The following is a 25265-nucleotide window of genomic DNA, read 5'->3' as shown; positions in this document are numbered from 1 at the left end:
CACGAAAACCTACACTGAGAAAATCTCATCTTACTACTAAAAAGGCGTTTTCCCCTCCTAGAAACTGCATAGTTGGAATGGGACCCAGAAGCCATCCTTGTCTAATCCTGGAAACAGCTCTTGACTTGAAACTGTCCAAGAGTTCAAACCTATCCAGCAGCAGGAGAAAGGGTGGCTGGGGTGCCCTCTGATGGGAGGAGCTCCTCAGCCCAGCCCTGGAGGCCCCAGGGTTCAGGGGCCCACTCTGATTGCACAGAGAGCGAGAGGAACTGGGGCTTGCGAGCATTGTGGCTTTGTCTGTTTCCTGTTTCAGTGAGGCTGCAGTGCAAAAAGAAAGACAGTACCAAGAAGGGAAAAGCTAAGGGGGCCCAGAGACATGAATTGACAACTTGCACTTTACCCAGTAACTGCTGTGCTCACCTGAGATCAGAACCAAGATCTGTCCAGGAACTGGAATGCTTGCCTGAGCTGCTTAGGCTGGAGCCTGGGACCCAGAGGTAACTGTGAAAGAGGATGCTTTTGTGTCAGGTTTGGGACCTTTGAGTTTGGGGTGGGGCAGAAGGCACTCCACCATCAAGCGTCTCTAGGAACATAGAAGGGAGGAGGCCTAGGAGTGGGTAGCATAGTTTAAGAGTGTTGGGGGTTTGGGTAACCAAGAAAGCATCCTACATGGAATTCCTGAGTCCCCAGCCAGACATAGGGATACAGCTCCCACCACCACGCCTGTGCTCCATCCATTAGATTAGAAGTGAGTCACATGACCTGGAGTTCATGTTACTCACTGACAGGGGCATGAATTAACTGATTTTTTAAAGTTCCTTTCAAAGCAGGGGTCTCATCACATGAAGCTGCTTTTCCAGTAGCTTAGGAGCAGGACCCTCTCCCTCAGCCCACATTGAGACCTCTGGATGGGAAAAGCCAGACCCATGCAGGAAGCTATCCATTGTCTCTACATACATATAGCCAGGAAAAAGAGGCGGAACGTGGAAAGGCAATGACAAGCCACAGTCAAGTACGGGGTAGCACCCTGGTTTCTCCCTGTTGTAGTGAGGAAAGCCTCCCCCGGCCAGCACTACCCCTTCCTCCTAGCTATAACTGGGACCTGTTAGACTGCCAGATAGCCTGGGCAGCGGCCTCATGACCTTCTGTGAACCCTATAAGGAACAGTTCCTTTTGTTGCTGTAGCCTATTCCTATTCATCAGTCATCCCACATGATTTCTTCTTTTTAAGAAAGTCAGTATGGTCAAGACATCACAGAAAGCTGGGTATGGCTCCACTCACCTGGGTCACTCCAAATCCCACCAGGTGTGGGGGCCTGGGGATCTAGGAATGCTCCTCTAAGGGGCCATCTGGACCTCAATTCCCCTCGAGTAACAACTTCCAATGTCTGGCCTTGAGGTGGCAGAATGGAGCAGCAATAGGTTCAGGGGACCTATAGATGGCCTAGGTGGAGTCCAGAGAGACCTCATCTCAGGCCCATCTTCTCCCCAACAGCCTTTTCCGCCTCACAGCTGAAAGGCGGGGGAATTTTCAACACTGGTGAATATATATCTCCACTGCAAACCTGAAGGTAAGCTGAGGCCAAATAGGGAAGGACCTCACACCTCATATTGTAATGGTGCAGTGAAGGTAGGCGGGATGCCAGTTCCTCACCCCTGTCTCTTCTTTGCCATTCTGCTTGGCCTGATTGAGATGGTGGTTGTGTCTGAACCATAGAGAAGTCCTTTCTCCCTGTAGCCCAAACCCAAACAAAGGTTAGAGAAGTAAAGGTGATTTTAAGCTGGGGCCATATCCCCTCCATCTGGAAAACAATATGCTTCTTCAGTGAGAGAAAGGGTTGGAGAAATTAGAGAAAGAGATCAAGCATTCTTAGTCCTGGGAGAGCTTTAGCTTGGGACCTCTCTCTTACAGCACCAAATATTCAGTATCCAACATCAGCACAAGGATAATAGTAACTTTGTTTATCATTATAAAAAGCTAGCATTTATTGTATGCCATATGCCAGGTGCATGAGTGTGCGTTTTGCCATTTAGTTCTCAAAACCTTTCCGTGTAGGTTTTAGCCCCATCTTATAAATGAAACTGAGGCTTAGAGACATTTAATAGTTTGTCCAAAAATACACACAGGTAGGCAAAGACAGAGCTAGGATTTGAATCCACAGAGTCACACTCCAGAGCAAAAGCTTTCCTCCACGATGGATGGCAGAATAACAGGGGCTATGTTTCAGGGATGCTGCAAGTATAGGTTCTGGACATGGAGTTTGTGTGCACATAATTTCAAATCTCTTTCATCGTGTCATTTATAACAACACAAATGGACCTCTCAGATCCTTTACTAAGATTTTTTAAATATATTTTTTTAGTTGTAGACAGACACAATACCTTTATTTTTATGTGGTGCTGAGAATCAAACTCAGTGCCTCACATGTGCTAGGCAAGCATTCTACCACTGAGCTACAAGCCCAGTCCCCTTTACTATTTATTTATTTTTTAATAAATAAAGTAACAGGTGGGATGTCTAGGGACACCCAAGGAGTAGGAGTGAGGAGAAAAGCAATTCAAAGATGATATGTAGAAGATAAATATTGATAACCTCACAATTCTTCTTAGGGTCAGCAGTGCCCAAGGCCAGAGTGTGTCCCTCCAGCCCTCAAGTCAGATTTGACAATGCCCAAGGCGTGGCTACATAATACTCCTCCACAGAGTGATAATCCTCCACCCATGTCCCCTGGAAATGAGTGCTATGATCAGAGAAAGAGAGCAAGAAAACCTGCAGAACTCCAGACTGAGCAGGGATGGGCAATGGAGCCCCAATAAAGGAGCAGAGAAGCTGCTACCTGTTAAGTTTGTTTGGCTTATAAATAAACCCAAGCGGCCAGAGCTGGCAAATGCCTACTGGCTGGTGAAGCTGAGAGACTCTTCTCCAACCTACCTAGAAACTATGTTCCCAGGGCAGTGGGTAATGAAGTCCTGGGTCAGAGAGAAGAGGCAGCAGCTGTGAGGGGGAGTACCTCTTCCTTCATCAGTCCCTGGTCTGACTCCAGGGAGCAAAGGGGGCAGGGCACAAAATTTTCTACGCTCAGGAACCAGCTCATCCAAGTCCAACAAAGCGACCAGCGATTTCTAGGACAATAAACAAATTTACAGAAGGTAGGTGAGGAGGGTAGGATAGAGAGGCACAGGAAGGAAGAAAGGGTTAGGGTTTGGGTACCAGTGGACAGCAGGTAAGGCCATGTAGAGGGACATCAAAGGTGGCCTCTTCACCAAGCCTTGTCCCCTGGGGACTTTGGGTTACTGCTTTTGCAAGTTTGTTTTATTTCTCTGTTGTTTAGAGGAGCCTTACTGAGGTCTAATTCATGCATTTTCTGGTTTAGAAGGCAGAAGCTGTATCTGGGATAAGGAAAGCAAACTTGGCACCAAACAGCCTTGACAGGGAGATGACTCAAAAATAAAATGTAACTCTCATCTCCAAGAGATATCATTCCAGATGCTTGGAAGTGGGTCAACACTGGGTATGTGGCAGATGCTCAATCAGTACTGATTTGACTTGATCTGCACCTGAGAGTCAGGGCCCAGTTCTGGTCATGGAGTAGACACCAGCGGAGCAACATCAGTATGTCATGATGAAGGGGTAAGGGCAGGTTTCCCTCCGAAAACATGCCAGGTCTGAGCCCACAAGTTGGTTGCTGAGGGTCAAGATGGGAGCAGTGGGTGCCAGTCACAGGTCTGATCACTTCCTGAGGGGGACATGATGATCCCTCCAGGTCATGAGAAGTACCATTCTATTTTAGTAACAACTTGGACCAAGACAGCAGTAAAGATGCCCATTTTCTTTTCATATTGGGTGTAAACAGGGAGAATTTATTTCTCTAAAAGTCTGGAAAATAAACACACCTGCTATTCAAGATGCTATCAATTCATTGTGATTTTTATCAATTGTTTCTAAAGTTCCCCTGGCTTAGAGAACGGGAGATGTTTAGTCAAGGAAGGGGTACTATCCAGAGGTGGGGCACAGGCTAGAAACAGGAATTTGCTTTTATTAGATTTTATAAGGTCCTTAAGGATTAAGCCCAGGAGTCCTGGCTCCCAAGTGTGAAACCACTGCATCCTCGGTTTTCAACCCACAGGATGGAGCCCTGTGCTATTTCTGCCCCCTGATTTGGGAAGATAGTCATTTTTCTGCCCATCTTCTGGCTCCTCCCTCTTGGCATTTGGCAGATCCAGGCAGCTATTCAAGGAACTGGAAGCCAAGCACAACAGGTGCTCCAGAGGTCATCATGATCAACCCAGACCCCAGGCCCTCCCCTGCCTTGGCCCGGAGGGCTGAGAGCTACGAGGCCAAGTGTGAGCGACGGCAGGAGACCCGTGAAAGCCGCCGTCGTCGCCCCAACGTAACTACTTGCCGCCAGGTGGGGAAGGCGCTAAGGACCCAGCGTAGAGAGCAGCTCCAGAGAGCTCGACAACTGCAGTTCTTCAGGAGGAGAAACCTGGAAGTGGAGGAGAAAGGCCAGGCTCAGAGTCCCTGGGCCAGGGAGCAAGTTCCCTCCAGGAGGAAAAGCCAGGCAGCTGTCCTCAAGGAGCCCTTGTCTGCTAACAGGATCTCTTTTCCCGGACAGCAGGTGGGCCATATCCAGGGACACACTGCTTTGTGGGGAAAAGGGGCAAAGGGGTAGGCAGGTTTAAAGTCACTAATGAGTGATTTAAATTAAGTTCCTTCTTCCCCAGTCATACAGTCAAGTCTCCATTAGCCACTTATTCAGAGATTTTGGTTGTGGTGCTTTTGGTTTGTTTAGCTCTTTTTTTTTGTTTTGTTTTGCATTTGCCTTTCGGGAGAGAGAAAATAAATTTTAAAACAATTTCATAGCCATTACCTAGTATCAGTTCAAATTTCAGCAATCTGTACTTATCTTCCACATAGGTAGAATTTATACATGTTTTCTACAGCTACCTTATAGCATTCATTCGTCCATTATTCAAAAGATATTTCCTGAATGCTTACTATATGCCAGGTACCCAGGCCAGTTCTCTTGATGCCCTCTCTAAACACATACACACACACACACACCTACTCTCTATTCTGTGAGGCTTTTGCCCAACTCATCTCTTTCTCTTGCAACATTGCAATTCTATTAAATTCACTAAATTAAGGCCTCATTTAGTCCAGGAAGCCTTCCCTAGCTTCTCCAGGCCAACTCTGCTTTCTGTGAATCTGGGAGGTTATAAATCCTCTAAGATTATATAATTCATAGAGGGTCCATTATTCTGTTCCAGAAAAGAGCAGTGTTGGTCAAAAAGCAGGGTCTATTTAGATGACCTCAGCCATCCAACCATCTCTGTCTTTCTATCCATATTGTGAGCACGTTGATAGGAGGAATGGATCCACCATATTCCCTGGAAATGCCTGGCATGGTGCCATATCAGAGTAGGTGCTCTGTCAGGATTTCTTAATAATGGATTTGTTATGCGCCACCAGAGGTGCCACTCAAAGAAATGATTCTGGAGCCCAGTTGAAAAAGAGAAACCACTCTCTTTCTAAGGCAAGTTTTCTGAATGCTTTAAGGGGAGAAAAATATGAGAACCAAAAATACAATTAACTAAAGAATTCCACCTCCGAGGCTGGGCATGGTGGTACATGCCTGTAATCCCAGCAGTTTAGGAGTCTGAGGCAGGAGGATCACAAGTTCAAAACCAGCCTCAGTGACTTAGTGAGGCTCTAAGCAACTTAGTGAGACCCAGTCTCAAAATAAAAACTAAAAAAAGAGCTGGGGATGTGGCTCAGTGGCTAAGCACCCCTGGGTTCAATACCCAGTACAGAAAGAAAGAAAGAAAGAAAGAAAGAAAGAAAGAAAGAAAAGAAAAGAAAAAGTAAAAGAAAAAGAATTCTACCTCTGCCTATCAATTATTTAATGTTTTATTGAGATTGAGTTGGCCACATGTCTGGATACCACTGGTATTTATTTCTTTGCCCTTTTTTAATATACTGCTGTTGTCTGCTTGGTTTTGTTCTGGTTTTGGTTTGGGATTTTGGGGAATATTTTTTGAGATAAGGTCTCACTATATTGCCCAGGCTGTTCTCAAACTGTTGGGCTCAAGTGATTCTCCCACCTAGCCTCATAAGTAGATGGGACTATATATGCGAACCACCAGCATCTTATCCTTTTTGTGTTATATTATCAATATCAACTTTTTGAGTTTTTAAGAAGAAAATACAAAAGGAACTGACTAAATTGTGACTATAACTGCTGCACGCCTTCCTTCAACTCCCAACTTTACTTCTCCTCACACCCAAACTCAGCAATTCCACAGCTATGATTCACAGGAAGGAATCCATCTCTAGAACCTCACTGTATATAGACAGGAGACTGAGATGTAGAAAAGGCAGGATCTGAACCCACATGTCCCCCTGCCCATTCAGTCCAGTTCTCTTTCCACATCACCACACTGGCTGTTGTAAGTGGCTGAAACCAAACAAGGTAATCTAGCAAGAATGATTGGAGACAAGTCCAGTTCCCCATTTGCCTGACCTGGAGTGGCTACTATCCATAATTATCTCCCCAAGGCTCCACCCCCTAATACTAGCACATTAAGAAATAGAATTTCAACATGAATTGTGCGACACCTTCAGTCTACAACAGACATGATCATCAGTTCTTCTTTCTACAATCATCTGGAGAATCTTTTTCTAAGAGGCTCTAAACAGTGGTTTTCAGCATCCTTCACATGTTTTTCAGGTGACAAGGACTAACACCGAGGTCTCTCCAACCCCACATCACCCTCTCCCAAGTGTCCAGAGGGTTGGGGCTGACCACCACTCCTCACAGGCAAGGGTGCTTCCATCCCAAGACTCTCCCATCAAGAAACTTCAAAAACACCACCGTGGTAAGACAAAGCTCCCTCATTCAATGAGGGAACAGAGAATTCTGCCATCAGCAGTGGAGAATCCCTTTCCCTCCCCACTTCCTTCACTTCCTCCTAGTGGGTTCTCAATCACCTTCTTCTCCATCTCTCAGGTACTCAGACAAAGGCAGAAGAGGCACAGCTAACAATTAAGAATGATGCCAGTCAGCAAACCAAGTGAGTTTCTTTCATGTTCCTGGCCCTTCTCATTGTGTCCTCACATGGCAGACAGCAGAGAGAGAAAGAGATGCTGACTCCCATCAAATTTCATCTTTTCTTTTCTTCTAAACTTTTACTTGAATACCCCCACCCAATATAGTGAAGAAAGAACACAGCCAATATCCACGTTCACCCTAATTTTAAAAAGAAGGGTCACAGCAGCGTGGGAGGCTGAGGCAGGAGGATTTCAAGTTCAAAGCCAGCCTCAGCAACTTAGCGAGGTACTAAGCAACTCAGTGAGACCCTGTCTCTAAATAAAAATATTAAAAAAGGGCTGGGGGTATGACTCAGTAGTTAAGCACTATTGGGTTCAATTCCCAGTACCAAAAAAAAAAAAAAAAAAAAAGAAGGGACCCTTCCCCGACTCTACTGGCTCTTCAAAAGGGAACCCAGAAGGAATCCACCCACTGCCTCCTGACTTGCTTCTTTGGTCCATTGTTTTTTTTCCCTTCTCTTCTCAGTTATGGAGTTGCAGTTCTGGATAAGGTAAGAACATCCTCATTTTAAAGGGGTTGAATCAGATGGGGTCTAAGCTCTGACACTCAGGTGTTTCATGATAAACTGAGATAGGGTGGAAGACACCTTCTTTCTGGATGGTAAGGGGGCACCAAGCATAGACATGGGGCATAGTGGGGCCCTCTGAGACCCAATGTAGAAGAGGTTGGCTCCACACAAGTCAGCCCAGGTTTGGTTTTATGCTCCAGGATTTCAAGCAACCTTTTTTGAATACTTTTTTCCTTTCTCTCTAGGAAATCATCCAGCTTTCTGAGTACCTCAAAGTAAGTAGCATGTGACCTCTCTGCTCAGCTTCTCCATCCACTACTCTCTCCTCCTGGTTAAACCTTATTTCTTGCATTTTGCCCCCAACCCTAGGAGGCTCTACAAAGAGAGTTGGTCCTAAAGCAGAAAATGGTGATTCTCCAAGACCTTCTGTCTACCCTGATTCAGGCCTCTGACAACTCTTGGAAGGTAAGGGAATAAAACCCTTGTTTTAAAAGTGTTCATATGGGCATCTACGTGTGCCCATCTCATTTTTATTTCTATATCATCCTGCAAAAGAAGGAGTGGCCTCAGGCTGGGGATATAGCTCAGTGGGTAGAATGATTGCCTCGCATGCACAAGGTCCTGGGTTCAATCCCCGGCACCACAAGGAAAAAAAAGAAAAAAAGAATAGTCTCACGATCTCATGGTCTCACTACTGAGGAGTAAACTGGGAAAAGGCAGAGGTCTTCTTCAGACCTAGAAGTCAAGCAGGTCACAGTAATTAATGATATGGGTCATCAACTGAAGGTCATGCTGCTAAATTCACTAGGAAGGCTTGGAACCAAAAGTGGCAAGAAGGCTCATTTTTTTAATATTTGGGAATAAAAGGAGGAAGTTCCCAGTATAGCTTATATTACTGAATATGATAAATGTCAAATGATTTTTACATGGGATTCACACCAATATTCATTCATGCCAACCCGCACCTACTACTCAGCACAGACATGAATGTCAGAGTGGGAAGGGACCTTAAATATGATCTAGTTTAATCTTATTGTTCCCATGAGGAAATCGGGTCTCAGAGAGGTCAAGAGATTTGCCCAAAGTCACATAGCTAATTAGTAGCAAAACTGGAAGTTCTGGCCTCTAATTTTAGTCCATTCATTCCAAAGATAGTCATAGATCATGTTCCTCCTAGTGAGTACTGGGCTAGCACTAGACATCCTAAGATTCTTTAGACGAAGATCCTGCTTTTAGGAAGCTCATGGTTTTCTAAGGAAGGCATATACATAAATAATACAAAGGTGTGAGAAACAGCCAGGTACAGTGGCACATGCCTGAAATCCCAGAGACTTGGGAGACTGAGGCAGGAGGATCACAAGTTCCAGGCCAGTCTCAGAAACTTAGCAAGAACCTGTATCAAAATATTAAAAAATTAAAAGGGTTAGCAATGTAGCTCAGTGATAGAATGTCTCTGGGTTCAATCCCAGTACCTCAAAAAAAATGGAATATATTTTGAAATATTAATTTTAAAATAATAATAGTTAGCCATTGCATGCTAACTTAAATTACATATTTTTTATTTAAAAACATATATTCGGGCCTGGGGTTGTGGCTCAGTGGTAGAGCACTTGGCTAGCATGTATGAGGCACTGGGTTCTATTCTCAGCACCACATAGAAATAAATGAAGAAAGTAAAGGTCTATCAACATCTAAAAAAAATTTTTTTAAACATTTACAAAAACAAAGAATAAGAGTGGCATTGCTTTACACTTTTGTAAACCCTTTTAAGTCCATCTGAACAAAAGACAGCTAAACTCTCTTATTTACTTTTAAATTCAATCTGTTGGAATACATTCTTTTGGTTGAAGTATATGAAGAATATTCAGTCTCACACAGACATTTCATTGGAAAAGATCCCTTGCAGATCCCTTGAAAGGGCCTCAAGGATTCCCATGTTCCTCAGACTTCATACGGAAACCTGTGTATTGAGAGAGTAATGAGGAGGTTGATGCCACAAGGTATAAAATACCAGGTACAGTGAGGTAGAACAGAGACCTCACAGGCCTCCAGGAACACCTCGCCCTGCCAGGGAGATGGCTTGCACCTCCACAGAGAAAATTATCACAAGGGTGTTGGACATAACTAAGAAGTTTCCTAAGCTCAGCCCTTCCTCCTCCTGTCGGTCATTAAACCAGGATTTGGGAGTCTGACCAGGGCCGCTGCTTGCTAAGACAGTCATTTTCATTACAGAAGAGGAGCCTGGGGCAGACAGCTGTGCGTGCCAGGTGGTTTCCAGTGCTGACCTAAATTAAGATCATCTCACTCATTTGCGGACATTTGATAAGTTCCTATTCCTTGCTGGGCTCTGCGGGTTTCAGGAACAAAAGAAGTCAAGTCCTCACTCTTAAGGAGTTCACAGTTCATCCAAGAAGAGGCAAACATAATAAATAACTTCAAAATAGTGTGACTGGGCTACAATAGCAGTATTTGTAACATGATACAGGGGGAAAAAATTATTCTTTCAGAATTATTTCCTCCACAGGAAAAAAGAATATCTCAGCTGGGTCCTAAAGGATGAGTAGGAGTTCAGCAGTACAGAATAGAGTGCTGATAGGGAAAAAAGCAGAAAGAAAAAGGGTGCATAAGATAAAGGAACAGAATGACCACAGACCTAGATATGGCAGAGCACTGGGTGTGACTGAAATGAAGGGATCATAGCAGAGCATTACCAAAGAAAGGATCTTAAGCGGGTTTCTAGAATTATTACTGTTGAAAAATACAATATATGAATCCCTTTTTAAAGGAAAGATATATACGTATATAGATACAGGTTGCATGTCTGTGCACATGTGATTCAGAGATCTGTGAAAATGCATGCTACCACTAGTTTGAGAAACACTGCTACAGGCAAGAGACGGGATAGCAATGGAACTATACCTTATTTGGGTTTAAAGTCCTATACTTAGCAGTGTCTACCCAGCCTTAGAAGGAACTTCATCTCTATCTGTGGAACTGAATTGAAATTGAATGGTCAGATCTGTGTTTAACAGGTTCTCTGACAAGGACCTGGCTCTGGATATGGGTGGTGGGGATGGAGATTTGTAATAGCACAGGGGGGCCACACTTAGAGCTTGAATTACAGCAAGTTTGATGGGAATGGGGAAGATACATTAAGGGACATTTCTGATATAGACTCTGAGGGGAAGCTTCACTCCATGGTACAGCCCAAGAGCAGAAGTTCCTCTGGTTGTGGTTTTCTCCTTCAATTCTTCCCACCCCTCCCAATCTTCACCTTCTCTATTTCCTCCCCACCCCCAAGCCTGAAGCTTCCTGTTTTTAAGAAAAACAGTATCAGACTGTTCAATTGAAGGCTTTTGCTTTCCCCAAAACAAGATAATTCAATTCTCTATCCATCCCATGACAGCTTCAACTTCAGTGAAAGGATAGAACCAGTCTGGTATTTGAGGAAAATAATTGGATGAATGTGGTCAGAACTGGGACTCTGACATCCAGCCCAGTTCACACTTTATTTTTTTCCATTTGGCCTCCGTGATTTGAATCTCCAACTTCATACGCAGAGAAGCCCATAGAAAATTCGCATTATTAGGACCCCAAGAATGTGCACCTTTGGCTGCCTCCACTTCCAAGCTGACACTGAGCCTTTGGGCTTCACAGCCCTGCAGTGTAGCTGAGAACCTGAGCCGGGTCCAAACATCAGAGCTGCAGCAGCTCAGTCAATTGAAAAAGTTCAACCTTGGACAATATAAAAGAAATGGAGGCAGGGCACTCCCAGGTTTTAAGATCTGCAAAATGGAACCCAGAGCCATGGTGCATGTCTGTAATTCCAGCAATGTGGGAGGCTGAGGCAGGAGGATTGCAAGTTCAAGAGTAGTCTCATCATTTAGTAAGAGCCTCAGCATTTAGGAAGACCCCATCTCAAAATAGAAAAACATAAAGGACTGGGATGTAGCTCAGTGGTAAAGTACCCCTGGGTTCAATCCCCAGTATCAGAAATAAAATAAAAATAATAAAAGATCTGCAAAGTTAGCCAAGTATGGTAATACTTGTAATACCTGTAATCCCAGTCTCTCAGCTGGGCAGGAGGATCACAAGTTCAAAACCAGCCCCAGCAACTTGGCAAAATCCTAAGCAACTTAGTGAGGTCCTGTCTCAAAATAAAAAAATAAAAAGGGCTGAGGATGTGGTTACATTCCCCTGGGTTCAATCCCTGATAAAAAAAAAAAAAAATCTGCAAAGTAGAATCAAGATCTTAAGATGACGGTACAGTAGCGGATTGGCTACAAGCCCCAAGCAAGCTCTGCTAAAGCAGAGAGATGAGCTGTGGACTGGTACTTCTGTGGTGAGATGGTGGTGTTTCTGGGGAGCAGATCAGAGGCAGGGGAAAACCAAGCAGAAGCAGAAGTTGAAGCCCTCAGACCAGCACCAGGTGTGTATGGCCTCTGCCTTGCTTCCTCTTCCACCGGGGGTGAAGGGGGGGTGGTAACTGTGCCCTCTGAGCCCAGGGCTGCCTAGGTCAGCAATAAGCCTGTAAGAAGTGCTTCTTCCCACATACTGTAATACTGGGCTTCAGCATGGGGAGAACAGGGGCTCAGACCAAGAAACTTACATGGCCCATTTGCAACCACTTGGCTGCAACTTTCCTGCCTGCCTTGGGGAGTCTGGGAAGGCAGAGCTGTGGACAAAGATTTTGACCAAGTCCTGGACTTGGGTGGCCCTTCATCCCCAATGAAGGGACCATCATGAATTGTTTTGTATTGCAACATGAATGGAAAAGTAATTTGGTGTTGGGCTAAAATACAAAAACAGTTGGAAGAGACAAAATATTGATTTAAAGCCATATTGTGGAACAGGGAGAAAGGAACTACCCAAAAAGAATAGGAGACTCTGGAAATTTTAGGACTACTGCCTTCGGCCTGTTTTCTTTCCAAACTATAGCAAGGTAATCCTTAAATTTGGTGGGTTTGGTGACATTCTACAGAGTTTGGAGAAAGAAAAATGCAGAGTTAGAAGATCTGAGCCAGGGGAGGAAGGTATGCAGTCAGTTGATTTCGGGTCCTGTGGATTGACAATGCACAGGCCACTTTGGGGAATGAGGCTGTTTTACCAGTTACTCTAAGACCCAAAGAGTGGAAGTGTTTGTCCATCTCTTTTATCTGTCCCAAAGCTCTGTGGTTAATGTAGATGCCAAATCCCTGACTCTTGGCTCTCTCTCACATGAGACATTGGGAAAAACATTAATAGCAGGAGGCACTTTAAGAAATTATTTTTGGCAATGTTTTTTGCTTTTGCAAGGCCCAGCTGAGTAACGCAGGAAGCAGAAAGGGTGGGGGCACCCCCTGGCCCCAATGGTTAGAAGAATCAGCCAAACAAGATCAAAACAGGAGCTGTGAGATACCACTTCCTGCCTCCCCTAGGCATCCTAACGCTCATTCAGGGAGGCAGATCTCAAAACAGAGGTCCCTCCTTGGCCCCTAGACCATTATAGACTGGAAATGCTATGAGGTTTCCAGAAAACATTCAAACTGTCGGACTGAAAGGGACCACAGCATTCCAGGTCTGAAGAGAAGTGAAATTTGTAGACCCCCCAACATGTCCCACAGGGCCTGAATGGAAAAAGTCAGAGAAAGAATAATGAAAACTAGTTACTGCTGAAGAGGCCATGATGCTTTCTCCAGAAAACTTGCTCTCACTGATGGCACTCTCCACCCCATGGACAGATAGTCCTGAAATAAAACTAAAGGCTAGAAGAACAAAACTCCTACCTGGAAAAAAGGGCACAAACATACAAAGCAACAAGGACATTGTTAACTCCTCTGCTAAAATGCTAAAAAACTGAAAAACAATGGCTCTTTCTGCCCACTTTTCTCCACTTTCAATCTTGAGATCAGCATCCCCCTTGGAATGTCCAAAATGCCATTAGTTACCCAGCATGCAGAAGGCCCTGTGTTCAATTTCTAGCACCACCAAAAAGAAAGAGAGACAGAAAGAAAGAGAGAGAGAGAAAAGAAAAGAAAAGAAAAGAAAAGAAAAGAAGAAAAAAAGGAAGGTAGGCCATAAGACTAATCCAGCTTGTGAAGAAATAGAATGTGACTTTCTGGGACGCACTCTTACCCTGCCCTGCTCCCACTCTGTTTTAATATCTCTCCCTCCATTACTCTCTTTCTTAAAGAATTTCTCATTCGGAGTCATAGGTATGTGTGTATGTGTGTGCTATAAGGAAGGGGAATGCATTAGTACAGCCAGCCCTACCTATTGCAACTTCCATGTCCTTGGATTCAACTAATCTCAGATCAAAACTAATTGAAAAAAAAAAAATCCAGAAACTTTTTCTTCTCTTTGTTGTCACTATCCCCTGAATAATACAGCAGTAATAACTATTTATATAGCATTTGCATTATAAGCAATCTAGAGATGATTTTAAGTATGTGGGAAGATATGCACAGGTTATATGCAAATACTACACAATTTATATAAGGGACTTGAGTATACATGGATTTTGGTATCCTAGGGGGAGGAGGAAACATGAAACCAATCTTCAGTGGACACCAAGGGATTACCATATTTCTAAGGCTGCCATAACAAAATACTACAGCCTGGGTGGCTTCAACAACAGAAATTAATTTTGTCACAGTCTGGAGACTGAGATCAAGGTGTCAGCAGGTGTTGTTTCTCCTGTGGCCTCTCTCTTTGGTTGCAGATGGCCATCTTAACTCTGTTGTCACATGATCTTCCTTGGTGTCTCCTGGTGTCCTGATCTCCTCTTTTTATAAAGATACCAGTCATGTTGGATTGGGGCCCAACTAATGACCTCATTTTAACTGAATTACCTCTAAAAGATTCTGTCTCCAAGTACGGTCACATTATGAGTTACTGAGGGTTAGAACTTGAACATGTAAATTCAGGGGAATAAGGGAAAGAATACAGATTCCCCCTGTAGTCTTACTGGTTTATACTTTATGGGTAAAGTCCAGGTACAAGACTGAGATGAGGTGGAGAGGGAGGTAATAGAGAAAGGAAGACAGCTTAGAAACATTCCTTCCGGTTGTCCCCTGCTATGATACTCTTAAGAATATTTGATGGTGAACCTCAAAGTAAAAGAGGATTTAGGGAATCAGTCTGATTCATCCTGTTCTACTCCAGAGAAAAGATCTTTTCCTTTTCCTTTTTCTTTTTTAATTTATTTCTATATTGGGGATTGAACCCAGGAGCTACCACTAAGCTATATCTCCAGCCATTTTTATTTTTTATTTTGAGGCAGGATTTCACTAAGTTGCTGAAGTTAACCTCTAATTTGCAATTCTCCTGTCTCAAACTCCCAAAGATCCTCTTCTACTGCATTTCTTTGTCATCTGTGCTCCTCTGAACCCTCCTGAAAGAATTCAGTTCCATAAACATTTAAGCACTGACCATACGCTGAGCAATGGCCTAGGAATATAGAATTAATCTCTTTGCAGGCTATATTTTGGCCCAAGTTTATTAACTCCTCCTCACATTTGCTCCAGGGACAGCTTAATGAAGACAAACTGAAGGGCAAACTAAGGTCCTTGGAAAACCAGCTCTACACCTGTACCCAGGTAAGCATTCTGAAGGATACTTCCAGCTCATGAATCTGGAATTAAATGAGAAGAATGCTTGAACCTCAATCCTATTTTCTAGAAATGCTACCAAATAGAGAGTAACACATCTATTCTTACCCAGTTCCGGCTTGACCGTTTTCACTGTGGTACCTAATTTGTTATATCACTATCTGTACCTTTCTCTCTTCTTCCCATTATCTTTTCTTTTGCACCTTGTAAAGGAATACCAGCTCTAAAAACTTTGTCAGTTCCAGAGGAACCTTGAAAATCCCCAAAACTGTAGGGAGAGGACCTTGGTTAAAAAAAAAAAAAAAAAAAAAATATATATATATATATATAAATCACAATACCCAGCTAACCTTCACAGGTCCCAATCTTTGAACAGATGAGTTGCACATTATAAAGAAGTTTTGTAAAATTATTTTCATTCCATGGGCAACTTTCTTCTAGTAGCAACCTCTGTAAGAAAGTAAGAGTGTAACTCTTGGCTCTTCTGTGACATTATTGTCCAGTTTCAGCAATCTCTTGATTTGGCCTAATCTTGAATTATAAAAAGCAGAAATCAGCTTTCATACTTGCATGTGGAGTTAGAGTTAGAGTTAAGGTAGTCTAGGCTGTAGAGTTGGGGTCTTGCAGAACAGAGTTTATATAGTCCATAGGTTTCCGGTCCACAAATTTTACTTTTTTTCAATCTGGCCTGCTTTGTTAGGCTCTTCTAGACTAAATAATACCAACCAAGCTCCCAAGAGATTGACATATAATCCAGAATGCCAGCCTATTCATTTTCAATGGGGGATGAAGCTGGCCAGACACCAGCATGGTAAGTCCAATAACTGGAACATCCCCCATGTACAAAACAAAAATTCCAAAAACAGAAGACCTATTTTAAATAAAAATTCTAAAAACTTAAGACCTATTCACATATAAATCCAAATTTTCAGACAATTCCAAACTAAATGGAAAGGATTCATATTGATCACTAAATTTTCATTATCTGGATATATTGCTTCTCCCATGAGTAGTTCAGAATTGACAATGACAAAGTTGCCTATCTTCTCCTGAATCACAGCATGTAGAGATGAAGTGCATGGGAAAGTCAAGACCCCCAGTGAATTTGCAAATCTGTTCTTGTGTAATTGTCAATCCTGAAGCCAGGAATAATTTCAAAATCCAAATTTACTAATTCTAAAAGCATTAATTGAGTTTACTATGGATTTCTCAGACTCCTGAGGCCATACAGATTTTTTAAAAGCAATAGTAATGTGCACCTTGCTTTGAAGGAGTTTACAATCCAATAAGGTAGAGAGATGAATTGATGGAGTGAAATAATGAAGGCATATAGAGGATACTATGTAAACACTAAGAAAAGTACCTGGAGTTGGGTAATGGGGGAGTAGTTAGTCAAGATTTATCAGAACTGATGATACTTGGGCTAACTCTTGAGCGTGAGTGAGCTTAGCCATGAGAAAAAGGTGGGTAAGGGGGCTCTAGTCAAAAGAACCTATTTGGGCAATGACAGAGGCCAAAAAGCAATGCTTAGGAGATCTGCAACCAGTTTTATTTGGGCAGAGACAGCATGAAGAAAAAGTCTAGGTTGAAAGTATCCATGTCAAGGAGTTTGGACCTGATCATTAGGACACTGAGGATCCACTGAGAGATTTACACAGGAAGTACCATGAGCAGATTTGCACGTTAGAAAGAATCTCTGAGTAAGTTCTGAAGAAGGGCAAGACTTGAAGATAGGGAAACTACTGCATTAACCCATTTAATAGAGTCTGAATTAAGAAAGTTACAGGAGGGATAGAGAGGTGACAAGTATGAGCTGTTCAGGAAGTTGACTTGACAAGGCTCAAAGACCAATTAATTCCTGGAAGAAAGAGAAAAATTAAAAATGATTCCCTGGGTTAGAGTTTGGGAGAGTGGGTAAGTAATAATGTTGATCACTGAGATAGGAAACTCAGGCAAAAAAAAAAAAAAAACAGGTAAAGAAATATGAGTTGTTTGGACATATTAGATTCCAAAGCCTACACAAGGCCTAGGGTACAATGAACAGAAGTCCAATGGCACTCACTTTTCAGATCACCTGAGTTGACTCTCACTGCTCAGCTGCAAACCAAATCACTGGTATCTCTACCTTAGGGAAAAGGACCAAATTTTCATTTCTGTATCCATGCTCAGTATTTGGCACATAGAAGCTCAATGTATAATTGTTGAACTTCATCAAATTTACAGAAATACTCCCCTTGGGGAATGAAAAAGGTGCTATTGGAGATGGAAGACCAGAAAAACAGCTATGAGCAGAAGGCCAAAGAGTCACTGCAAAAAATGCTGGAAGAGAAAATAAGTGCAGAACAGCAATTGCAGAGCACACAGGTGAGGATGCTGCACAGTTCTTGGGGCTAGGGACCCAGGGGCAATTCTGGGAGGCAAGGCGGCTAGCTACACAATTTCTTGGAAACTTCTCTTTCATTAAAAACACCTAGAATTTATTAATCTAAAATCTAAAATAAAATGTGTATTTAGAGGGAATACAATGTGCTTTTGCAGCCCTTCCACCGAGCTGTTGCCTTGATGGGGGAGGCTTTCACTGAAACCCTCTTCTCTCTGATCTCCCTCAGCGGTCCCTAGTTCTGGCCGAGCAGAAATGTGAAGAATGGAGGAGCCAGTATGAGTCTCTGAAAGAGGACTGGAGGGCCCTTGGGACCCAGCACAGAGAGCTGGAGAGCCAACTTCATGTGCTCCAGTCTAAACTGCAGGTACAGGCCCTAGGGGTGGGAAGAGGAGGAAGGTAGGAGAAGGAGGGTGGTAGTGAGAAAAGCTGCTCCCAGCTTGGGGACTCCAAGGGCATCTCAGAGCATCTAGCTTCAGCTCCTCAGTCACTACCCACTTAGTACTAGGCTCACTGGGCTCTGAAATACAGTTTTGAGTTTAGTAAGGATGCCTGTATTATTCATGCAAATGAACTATATGCTTACTGGAATGACACTATCCAAATGCACATCTCAGCCTTTGTTGTTCTCATCTTCCCGTCAACTACAAGGCAATTCAATTCTTAGAAAGATGTTTGAGTTTCTTAAACCTTAATTCTTCATGAAAAAAAAATGGCTCTACTGTCCTCAAAACAAACAAACAATAGTGCTAGAATGAAAAGTAAAAAGGAAATGAAAATATTGAGAAAAGGTATGACTTGTTATGCCTTAATTTCAGGGTTTATCAAAGTGTTAGGACATGTTCCTTGTAAATACCAGAAGTCTAATGCACTCTTAAAAATGTGAGGAACAGAGAAAAGGAGAGAATACTTAGAGAAAGAGAGAGATCCACATTTTTCCATTTCCCTTATACTCCTCTCTCTCTAAAATTATATAATCTTCAGTAATTTCCTCTTCCACGGGACCTGCTTCTATGCTGGCCCTTCCCTCCTCCTTGCAGGGAGCAGACAGTAGAGACTCGCAGATGAACCAAGCTCTGCGTCTTCTGGAGAATGAGCACCAGGAACTGCAGGCCAAGATTGAATGCCTGCAAGGGGACAGAGACCTGTGCAACTCAGATACCCAGGATCTACAAGGTATTCTTCTTGGAGGCCTCGGGAGTATAGGAACCATAGGAACCATGACTAAGTGAGCTCAGAGAAAGGAAGCTGAGTAAAGGTCTCATCCTTCATTTGTTTGCTTGATCTTAGGATTTCATTTTACCTTGAGGGAAAGGCAGGGCTATTTTAATCATCCAAGATTAAAATTAATTTTACTACACTAGAGGATATCTTGTTGTATGAGCTCTCTTCTCCAGCCCATCCCTCTGAGCTTGATCACAGTCATTCCCATATTAGTCACACGTATTAAGGCCACATTCCTAATTTGAAAAGGAAAGGTCAGTTCAAATACAAGGCAAAATGAAGGTCACCCAGTCAGTCTGTATCTGCTGAAAGGACCAGATAATGTACAAATGGAATCCTTAATCCAGCCCAACATTGTTGATGCAGACCCCTGGTGGTTGATGTGGTACTTGGGTGCTGGTCTAACTCTTCAGAATTGAGGACAAACAGAAGACAGAGCAATTTCCATTTGACACCTATCAGAGGCACAGACAAGACAGCACCAATTATTCCAATTACTCGCTTCCATACTCAGGTGTTGAGCTCTTTAAGCTGGGTTCTTCTATTTTGGCTTGCACCATTTCACTTTCAGATCAACTAAAGAGGTCAGAGGAAGAGAAAATTGCCCTGATGACCAGAGTACAGCAGCTACAGAGTAAGTTTCCTTTCTGGATTCTCAAATAAGCTTGTTGGTGTTCCTTGAGCTCCTGCCCCACAACACACATTCAGAAGGAGGTCTAGGGGCCCAGTCTCTGGCATGTCCTCCTATATATTCTAGACCTACTTCTTAAGTAGGGTCACTTACATAGCTCTTCACAAGTTGTCAGTCTCTGTTCTTTTTTTCTACTTTTCTCCTTCCATGCCAATGACAACCACTTGCATTTCTACCAGAATTAGATTTTTAAAAGTACTGGATTTTCTAGGGTAGTTTTTCTCTTATGTGTGCTAACTTATTAGGCATATGAATGTGCCACTTAGACCTTTCTCACTAGGAACGGCTCTGAAAATTAACCACTTACTGAGTCATACTAAATGTGAGGATATGATAACAAAACTTATAGCTCCTTCTTTTACATTCTAAAAAAGGTCTACGAACCAGTGCATGAAAAATATTAGTGCTATGTCAAGTCATGATAACAGCTATAGAGGGAGTAGGCTAAAGGGAAAATAGTCACTATTTTATATAGGGTCATCTGGGAAAGTTTGTATTCTAAGATAACAGTTAAGCAGAGACTTGGAAGATAAAGACATGGTAGGAGGAGATATAAGGATGATAAAATTGTCACGAAGCATCACAAACTGAGTGACCTGAACTACAGAAAAATATCATCTCACAGTTCTAGAAACTAGATGTCAAAATCAAGGTGTCAGTAGAGTTAGTTCCTTCTGAGGGCTTCTGAGGACTTTGATCTATTCCAGGTCTCTTTCTTTGGCTTGTAGATGATGATATTCTCCATCGTGTCCAAATTTCTCCTTTTTACAAGAATATCAGTTACTTGATTTTGGCCCACCTTACTAACCTTACTTTTACCTGTACTCTTTCTCCAAGGATGGTCACATTCTGAGGTATGGGGGGTTAGGGCTTCAACATATAAATTGGGGAGCACAAAATTCAATCTATAACAGAAGGGCAAATTATTAATAAGGTTCTAAGCAAAGGTCTGTCAAGAGGCTCTTAGCGTCTTTGCAGTAGCACAGACAAGCTTCTTGTATTTTCCAACAGGTCTGCTTCAGAATCAATCCTTACAGCTTCAAGAACAGGAGAAACTCTTAAAGAAAGGTCAGCAAATTTACTACCACCAATTCTAAGGTATTGCTCTTTCCTTGCCTGCTAGAGGCAGGGGGATGGACTACATGATCTCTTGGAGTCCCACCCAGTTCGGGGAGTCTGTTGAGTCAGGGATAGAAGGTAGGACTGATCATTGGTCCTGAGGACACTTTTAACTAGTTAGCCTCCTATCAGGAGAGGTATATAAACTGTGAAAAATAATTTCTACTTTCTCTGAAAACATATGTCTATGTGGAAGATTTTAATAAATTGATTTTGAACTCAGGATTTCATGTCAATTCTTACACACTTAACTTTCCAAATCACATCCAATTCCCCAGTCCCAAATCTTATAGCATGCAAGAGTCCTCTCACACTAGCCCTACAGTCTGACCAAGTTTCCTGAAAAGAATTCAACATGTATACTGGGGGACAAAAGCTCCTCATGATATTATCCATAACACCCAGCCTTTTGTTTTCTCCTCATAATCACTGGGTATAATATCAAAGGCAGAAACCATTTTGCCCACATAGGATGGATAAGAAAATAAAGGTCTCTGGTCACACAAATTAAGGATAGAGCTAAGATCATCAAGAACTTCTGACTTCTAGTCTAGTGCTCTTTTCACCAAAGCTAAGACTGCAAGGGGGCTGAAAACCCATCTTTAAAGCACATTAGATAAAGTCTAGGATATGACTGCCATTTTCAGGACTTTGAAATGAGAATGTAAGGGAAAAGGAAAACCTGCTTCATGAACTAGAAAATGTGGCATACAAAGAAATTCAATTAGTAAGTATTCACTAAAAATATCAGGCAGGTCTAGGAGATACAAAGTAAAGTAAGATGCCAAATTTGCCCTCCAGGTGTTGTCCAGGCTGAGCAGGGTTCCCCCAAATGGGAGTTTTTTTAAGCCAGAAAATTCCATCTCAGTCTAGCCAAAGGATAGGCCCTTCCCATTCCCTCCCCTTCCCCTATTCCTAGGGGTCTCACTCAGTGACAGGACCCTTCCTCACAGGTGTGGGCCTCACTATCACTGAGAATCTGGCTGCTCTTTTAGATGAGGCTTTGACTGTATGGAGTGCAAAGCCCTCCCACAATGAAGTGGAGCCTGAGGGTACAGGGAAAGAGAAAGACTGGGATCTCAGAGACCAGCTGCAGAAGAAGACTTTGCAGTTCCAGGCCAAGGAAAAGGAGGTGAGCTGTTAACCTACGATTATGAGAAGCTCATCCATGTGTGGCAGAGAAAACTGCTGGGAGAAATAAGACAGCAGGGATTAAACTGTGTTTAAGTTTAAATTGTGATTAGATGCCCATAGGTTTTCAATTGCCCTTATAAAATGTCCACTTTTGTATTGATTTATCATTCTTTTCCCTTCCTTATTTATTCCCTATTTAAGGTTTAAACAGTTATCTTTTTAAGAAAGTCAAACTAAACCCAAACATAACTCATAAACATATTTTTGGTGTGTGTGTGTGTGTTGCAGTGCTAGGGATCAAAGCCAGGGGCTCCTGAATGATAGACAAGCACTCTACTATGATGCTACACCCCCCGACTCACATTTGATAAACATATTAACTTCCCAAACTTTGTCTCACATTAAATATCTTAAAGCCTTACACACAGCATCTTTTAAATAGCAGAAGCTTATATATATATAAGCTTTACACATACATGTATATATATATACACATACATATGTATGTATGTATGTATGTATGTATGTGTATGTATATATATATGTTTATGTGTGTGTCCCTGAAAGCACACATAAGCAATAGCTCCCTGGAAAGACTTGTATTACAATCACTTTGAAGTCTTTTGTGCTTTAAGAATTTCATTTTTTGGTCTTCCCATTTACAAAGTTCTTGTACATACACTGTCACATAAAACCATTTACAATGTATAAAGTGTGATATATGAAGTACAATTTTTTAAATGAACACATTCCAGAAAAACAAGTGAGGCAGTATAAAGACAAACTAAAATTTATGAGGAAGGTTGAGAAGGGAGATTGGTTCACTCAAAATGAGTGAAGGAGTACCTTACTCAGAACACTCTCCCCTTCCTGGGTTCTGTCTCAAGACAGAATTGATGGTAATGACCCCAATGATATTCTCCCCAGTGCAGAGAACTGCATTCGGAGTTAGACAACCTCAGTGACGAGTACCTCTCCTGCTTGCGTAAGCTACAGCACTGTCGGGAAGAGCTGAACCACAGCCAGCAGCCACCTCCCAGAGTAAGAGGGTCCATCCTCCTGTACAATCCTAAATGGTGGTGGGATAATTTCTTTCTTAGCCAAGTCTTGCAGATAAAATTTGCCAGCCCATACCAATATCTGGTTATCCTGCCTACTCTGGTTGATTTAGTCTATACTGAAAGTACAGCAGTCATGAAAGAAACACTGACCCATGCATCCAAATCCAATTTTCATGGAACTCTTGAAGTTTAAGGGAAAGATCTGCTATAGGCTGAGCATTCCTAAGCTGAATATTCAAAGTTGGAAATGCTCTGAATATAAAACTTTTTGAGCATTAACATGATATTCAAAAAGTTTCAGATTTCAGAGTGGTGTTTCAGATTTTTTTTCAAGTAGCTCTTGTCAACTGGTAAAGTCTATTCAGATATTACAAAATCTGAAAACCTCCAAAATTTGAAACACTACAAGTCCTAAGTATTTTGGGTAAGGGATTCTCAAGCTGCATTAGCCCGAGCATGAAAGGGTGTTCTTTTAGTCTATTGTCAGCATGATGACAAGGACAGGGAAGGAAAGCAAAGGTACTGAGGCATATAAACAAATAATATAATTTTGCTGAGTTATTTTCCACCCGGAATTTTTCATATCAGCATTTAAACATTTGGCCCCTACTGGACATGGTTCCTTAGGCCAAGGACCATTAGTAAAGTGGTTTTATCCCAAGGGAGATGACAGAAAGTGAGACATTGAAGTAAATAGCTTTTTCTGTCACCAACTCTAGGTCTTCCCTTGGGCTAGAATAGGAAGAACTGCTTTTGCCCATATTTTCTCTTAAGTGACTTATGGCTGCTTTCTCCTGTCCCCCTTCCCTCCACACAGAAGCAATGTGGCCAATGGCTCCCCATGCTGATGGTGGTGATTGCTACAGCACTGGCAGTATTCCTGGCCCACAAAGAAAACCTGAGAATCTGAATAACTTGTGACAGCTGTCTACGGTAAAAATTAGCTGCAAACAACTCAATGAAAAATGCAGAAGGTTTGCGTATTTTACAGCTTGGGTTTTTCCTCCAACTGACTGGGATTTCTGATTTTTTTTTTTTTTTTTTAACCTACAGTAAATAAACTTTACCTCACCAAACTGTCCCCTGGAACCTTCAAGTTATTCCTAAATAACACATCACAAGTGTGACACTTAAGCATCCTGGTCTACTCCCCCTAGACCAATTCAATTGGAGGTGCAGAAACACCCACAGCCCTCCTTTTCTAAAGACTATATCTACACAGGGTAGGATACCACAAAGGTATCGTGCTTGTCCTCTACAACCCTTCTTTCCCCCTACTGTCTCTTTCCTTCTAACTCTTATTCAGTGAAAAATGAATACACATCTCTGCTAACTAGAAAAGACCTCCTAGTATAGAAATGGCAAATATGTATTACCAATGCTACCAACACCACCACCATCACCTATTCCCATTCATGTGTGGGCCAGATGAATACAGCACCCTTCCCTAGGGTCCTCAGGCACTTAAAACCTGATTTAAGTGATTCCTATTCAACATCCCAACCCAAAGATGAGCACTTACTGAATACCTTCCACATAGGAGGACAATTAAAGTCAGAGGGCCACAGCCGGCAGTGTCACTATCTCAGAAGAGATGCTGAGGTCAGCAAAGTCATTCTGAGTCCTAAATCGGGTTCTGAGGTTCTTCTCCCAGACGTTTAGAGTGTCCCTCAGGGCTGGGAACAAGATTTCTGGGACACTAAAGGAATAGAGCAGGACTGAGGGTTGACCTAGTAGCCATGAGATCCGGGCACTGAATACCCGTAGTGGTGTCAGGGCTAAGCAATTGTCATCGCCCTGGTTCAGGTGAAAGGTGTAAGAGAGAGGATAGCCCAGGAGGATCCCAAATACAGTACAGAGATTCCAGTCTGAGGAATGGAGCATGCTGTGGGAGACTCCCAAGGATACGTCCCTCTGTAGCCCCTGCAAATGAGTGATGATCTCCGTCACAATGTCCTTCAAATCCTGAAGCTGGTTCAGGGAACAGATAGAAGGGTGAGGTTGGGAGCTGGAAACATCCACAAAGGCTATGGTACCAAGCAGCACCTGTTCTAAGTGCTGACATACATGAGCAGGACTGACAATGAAGTTATTTTCTCCAATTTCAAGAATGTGAAGTCCCAGAGTAGGGAAGCCCAGCCCCTGCAGCTCCTCCAGATAGTTCTGGAGTGCCAATGCTCCTGCACAGTTGCAATCATATAGCACAGCTGGTTTCAGTCCCCGGGTCACAGCCAGCACCTCTCCAGCTAGGTGAAGGCAGATGGCTCGAGGTGGATCCTTTTTCTTTCCCATGCCCAGGGTCTGCTGAGCAACTGCCACCAATAACTGAGGGCTCAGTGTTGACATGAGATCTGGAAGTAACATCAAGCTTTCACGTCTTAAGTCACAGTTCCCTTCCCTGGGTTGCAACTCAGCTCCAGACACTTGAGGAAGAGGCTGGAAACAAA

The 25265-nt window shown here is 42.8% G+C and overlaps 2 protein-coding genes across 12 annotated transcripts in view; one reads left to right on the top strand and one right to left on the bottom strand.

The window, feature by feature from the left end:
* The window catches only part of C12H1orf74 (chromosome 12 C1orf74 homolog), a 123611-nt gene that overhangs the window by 97111 nt on the left and 1235 nt on the right, over positions 1 to 25265 (bottom strand). For 4 of the 5 annotated variants that reach the window (XR_007104415.1, XR_007104413.1, XR_007104414.1 and 1 more), the window contains exon 2: positions 24348 to 25254. Coding sequence is in view for 1 of the 5 variants with exons in the window: in XM_047521134.1 (XP_047377090.1) it covers positions 24373 to 25182 (810 nt within the window). In the remaining 4 variants the exon portion in view is untranslated. Of the gene's footprint in view, positions 1 to 23815; positions 25255 to 25265 lie in introns of those variants that run through there. The other variant, XM_047521134.1, reaches the window with a different exon arrangement.
* On the top strand, positions 320 to 23891 carry Traf3ip3 (TRAF3 interacting protein 3). Of its 7 annotated transcripts, none has more exons than XM_047521126.1 (16): positions 320 to 497; positions 1496 to 1571; positions 4219 to 4619; positions 6732 to 6879; positions 7011 to 7074; positions 7578 to 7602; positions 7866 to 7895; positions 7990 to 8085; positions 15126 to 15197; positions 17433 to 17573; positions 17819 to 17956; positions 18630 to 18765; positions 19385 to 19447; positions 20516 to 20572; positions 21577 to 21755; positions 22685 to 23026. In XM_047521126.1, the coding sequence occupies exons 3-16, from the start codon at positions 4278 to 4280 to the stop codon at positions 23009 to 23011; spliced, it is 1818 nt and encodes a 605-aa protein (XP_047377082.1). In that variant the 5' UTR covers positions 320 to 497; positions 1496 to 1571; positions 4219 to 4277; the 3' UTR covers positions 23012 to 23026. The 7 variants fall into 7 exon arrangements, 6 of the variants coding, with proteins under 6 accessions (XP_047377082.1, XP_047377081.1, XP_047377083.1 ...); XM_047521131.1 differs by lacking the exon at positions 1496 to 1571 and adding an exon at positions 23636 to 23891 and having other exon boundaries at positions 321 to 497; positions 21619 to 21755; positions 22685 to 22798; XM_047521129.1 differs by lacking the exon at positions 1496 to 1571 and adding an exon at positions 23636 to 23891 and having other exon boundaries at positions 321 to 497; positions 22685 to 22798.

This window comes from Sciurus carolinensis, chromosome 12 (assembly GCF_902686445.1).
Source record: "Sciurus carolinensis chromosome 12, mSciCar1.2, whole genome shotgun sequence".
Classification (NCBI taxonomy): domain Eukaryota; kingdom Metazoa; phylum Chordata; class Mammalia; order Rodentia; family Sciuridae; genus Sciurus; species Sciurus carolinensis.
The sequence above is the reverse complement of the archived record's forward strand: the minus strand, read 5'-3'. Positions and strand labels throughout refer to the sequence as shown.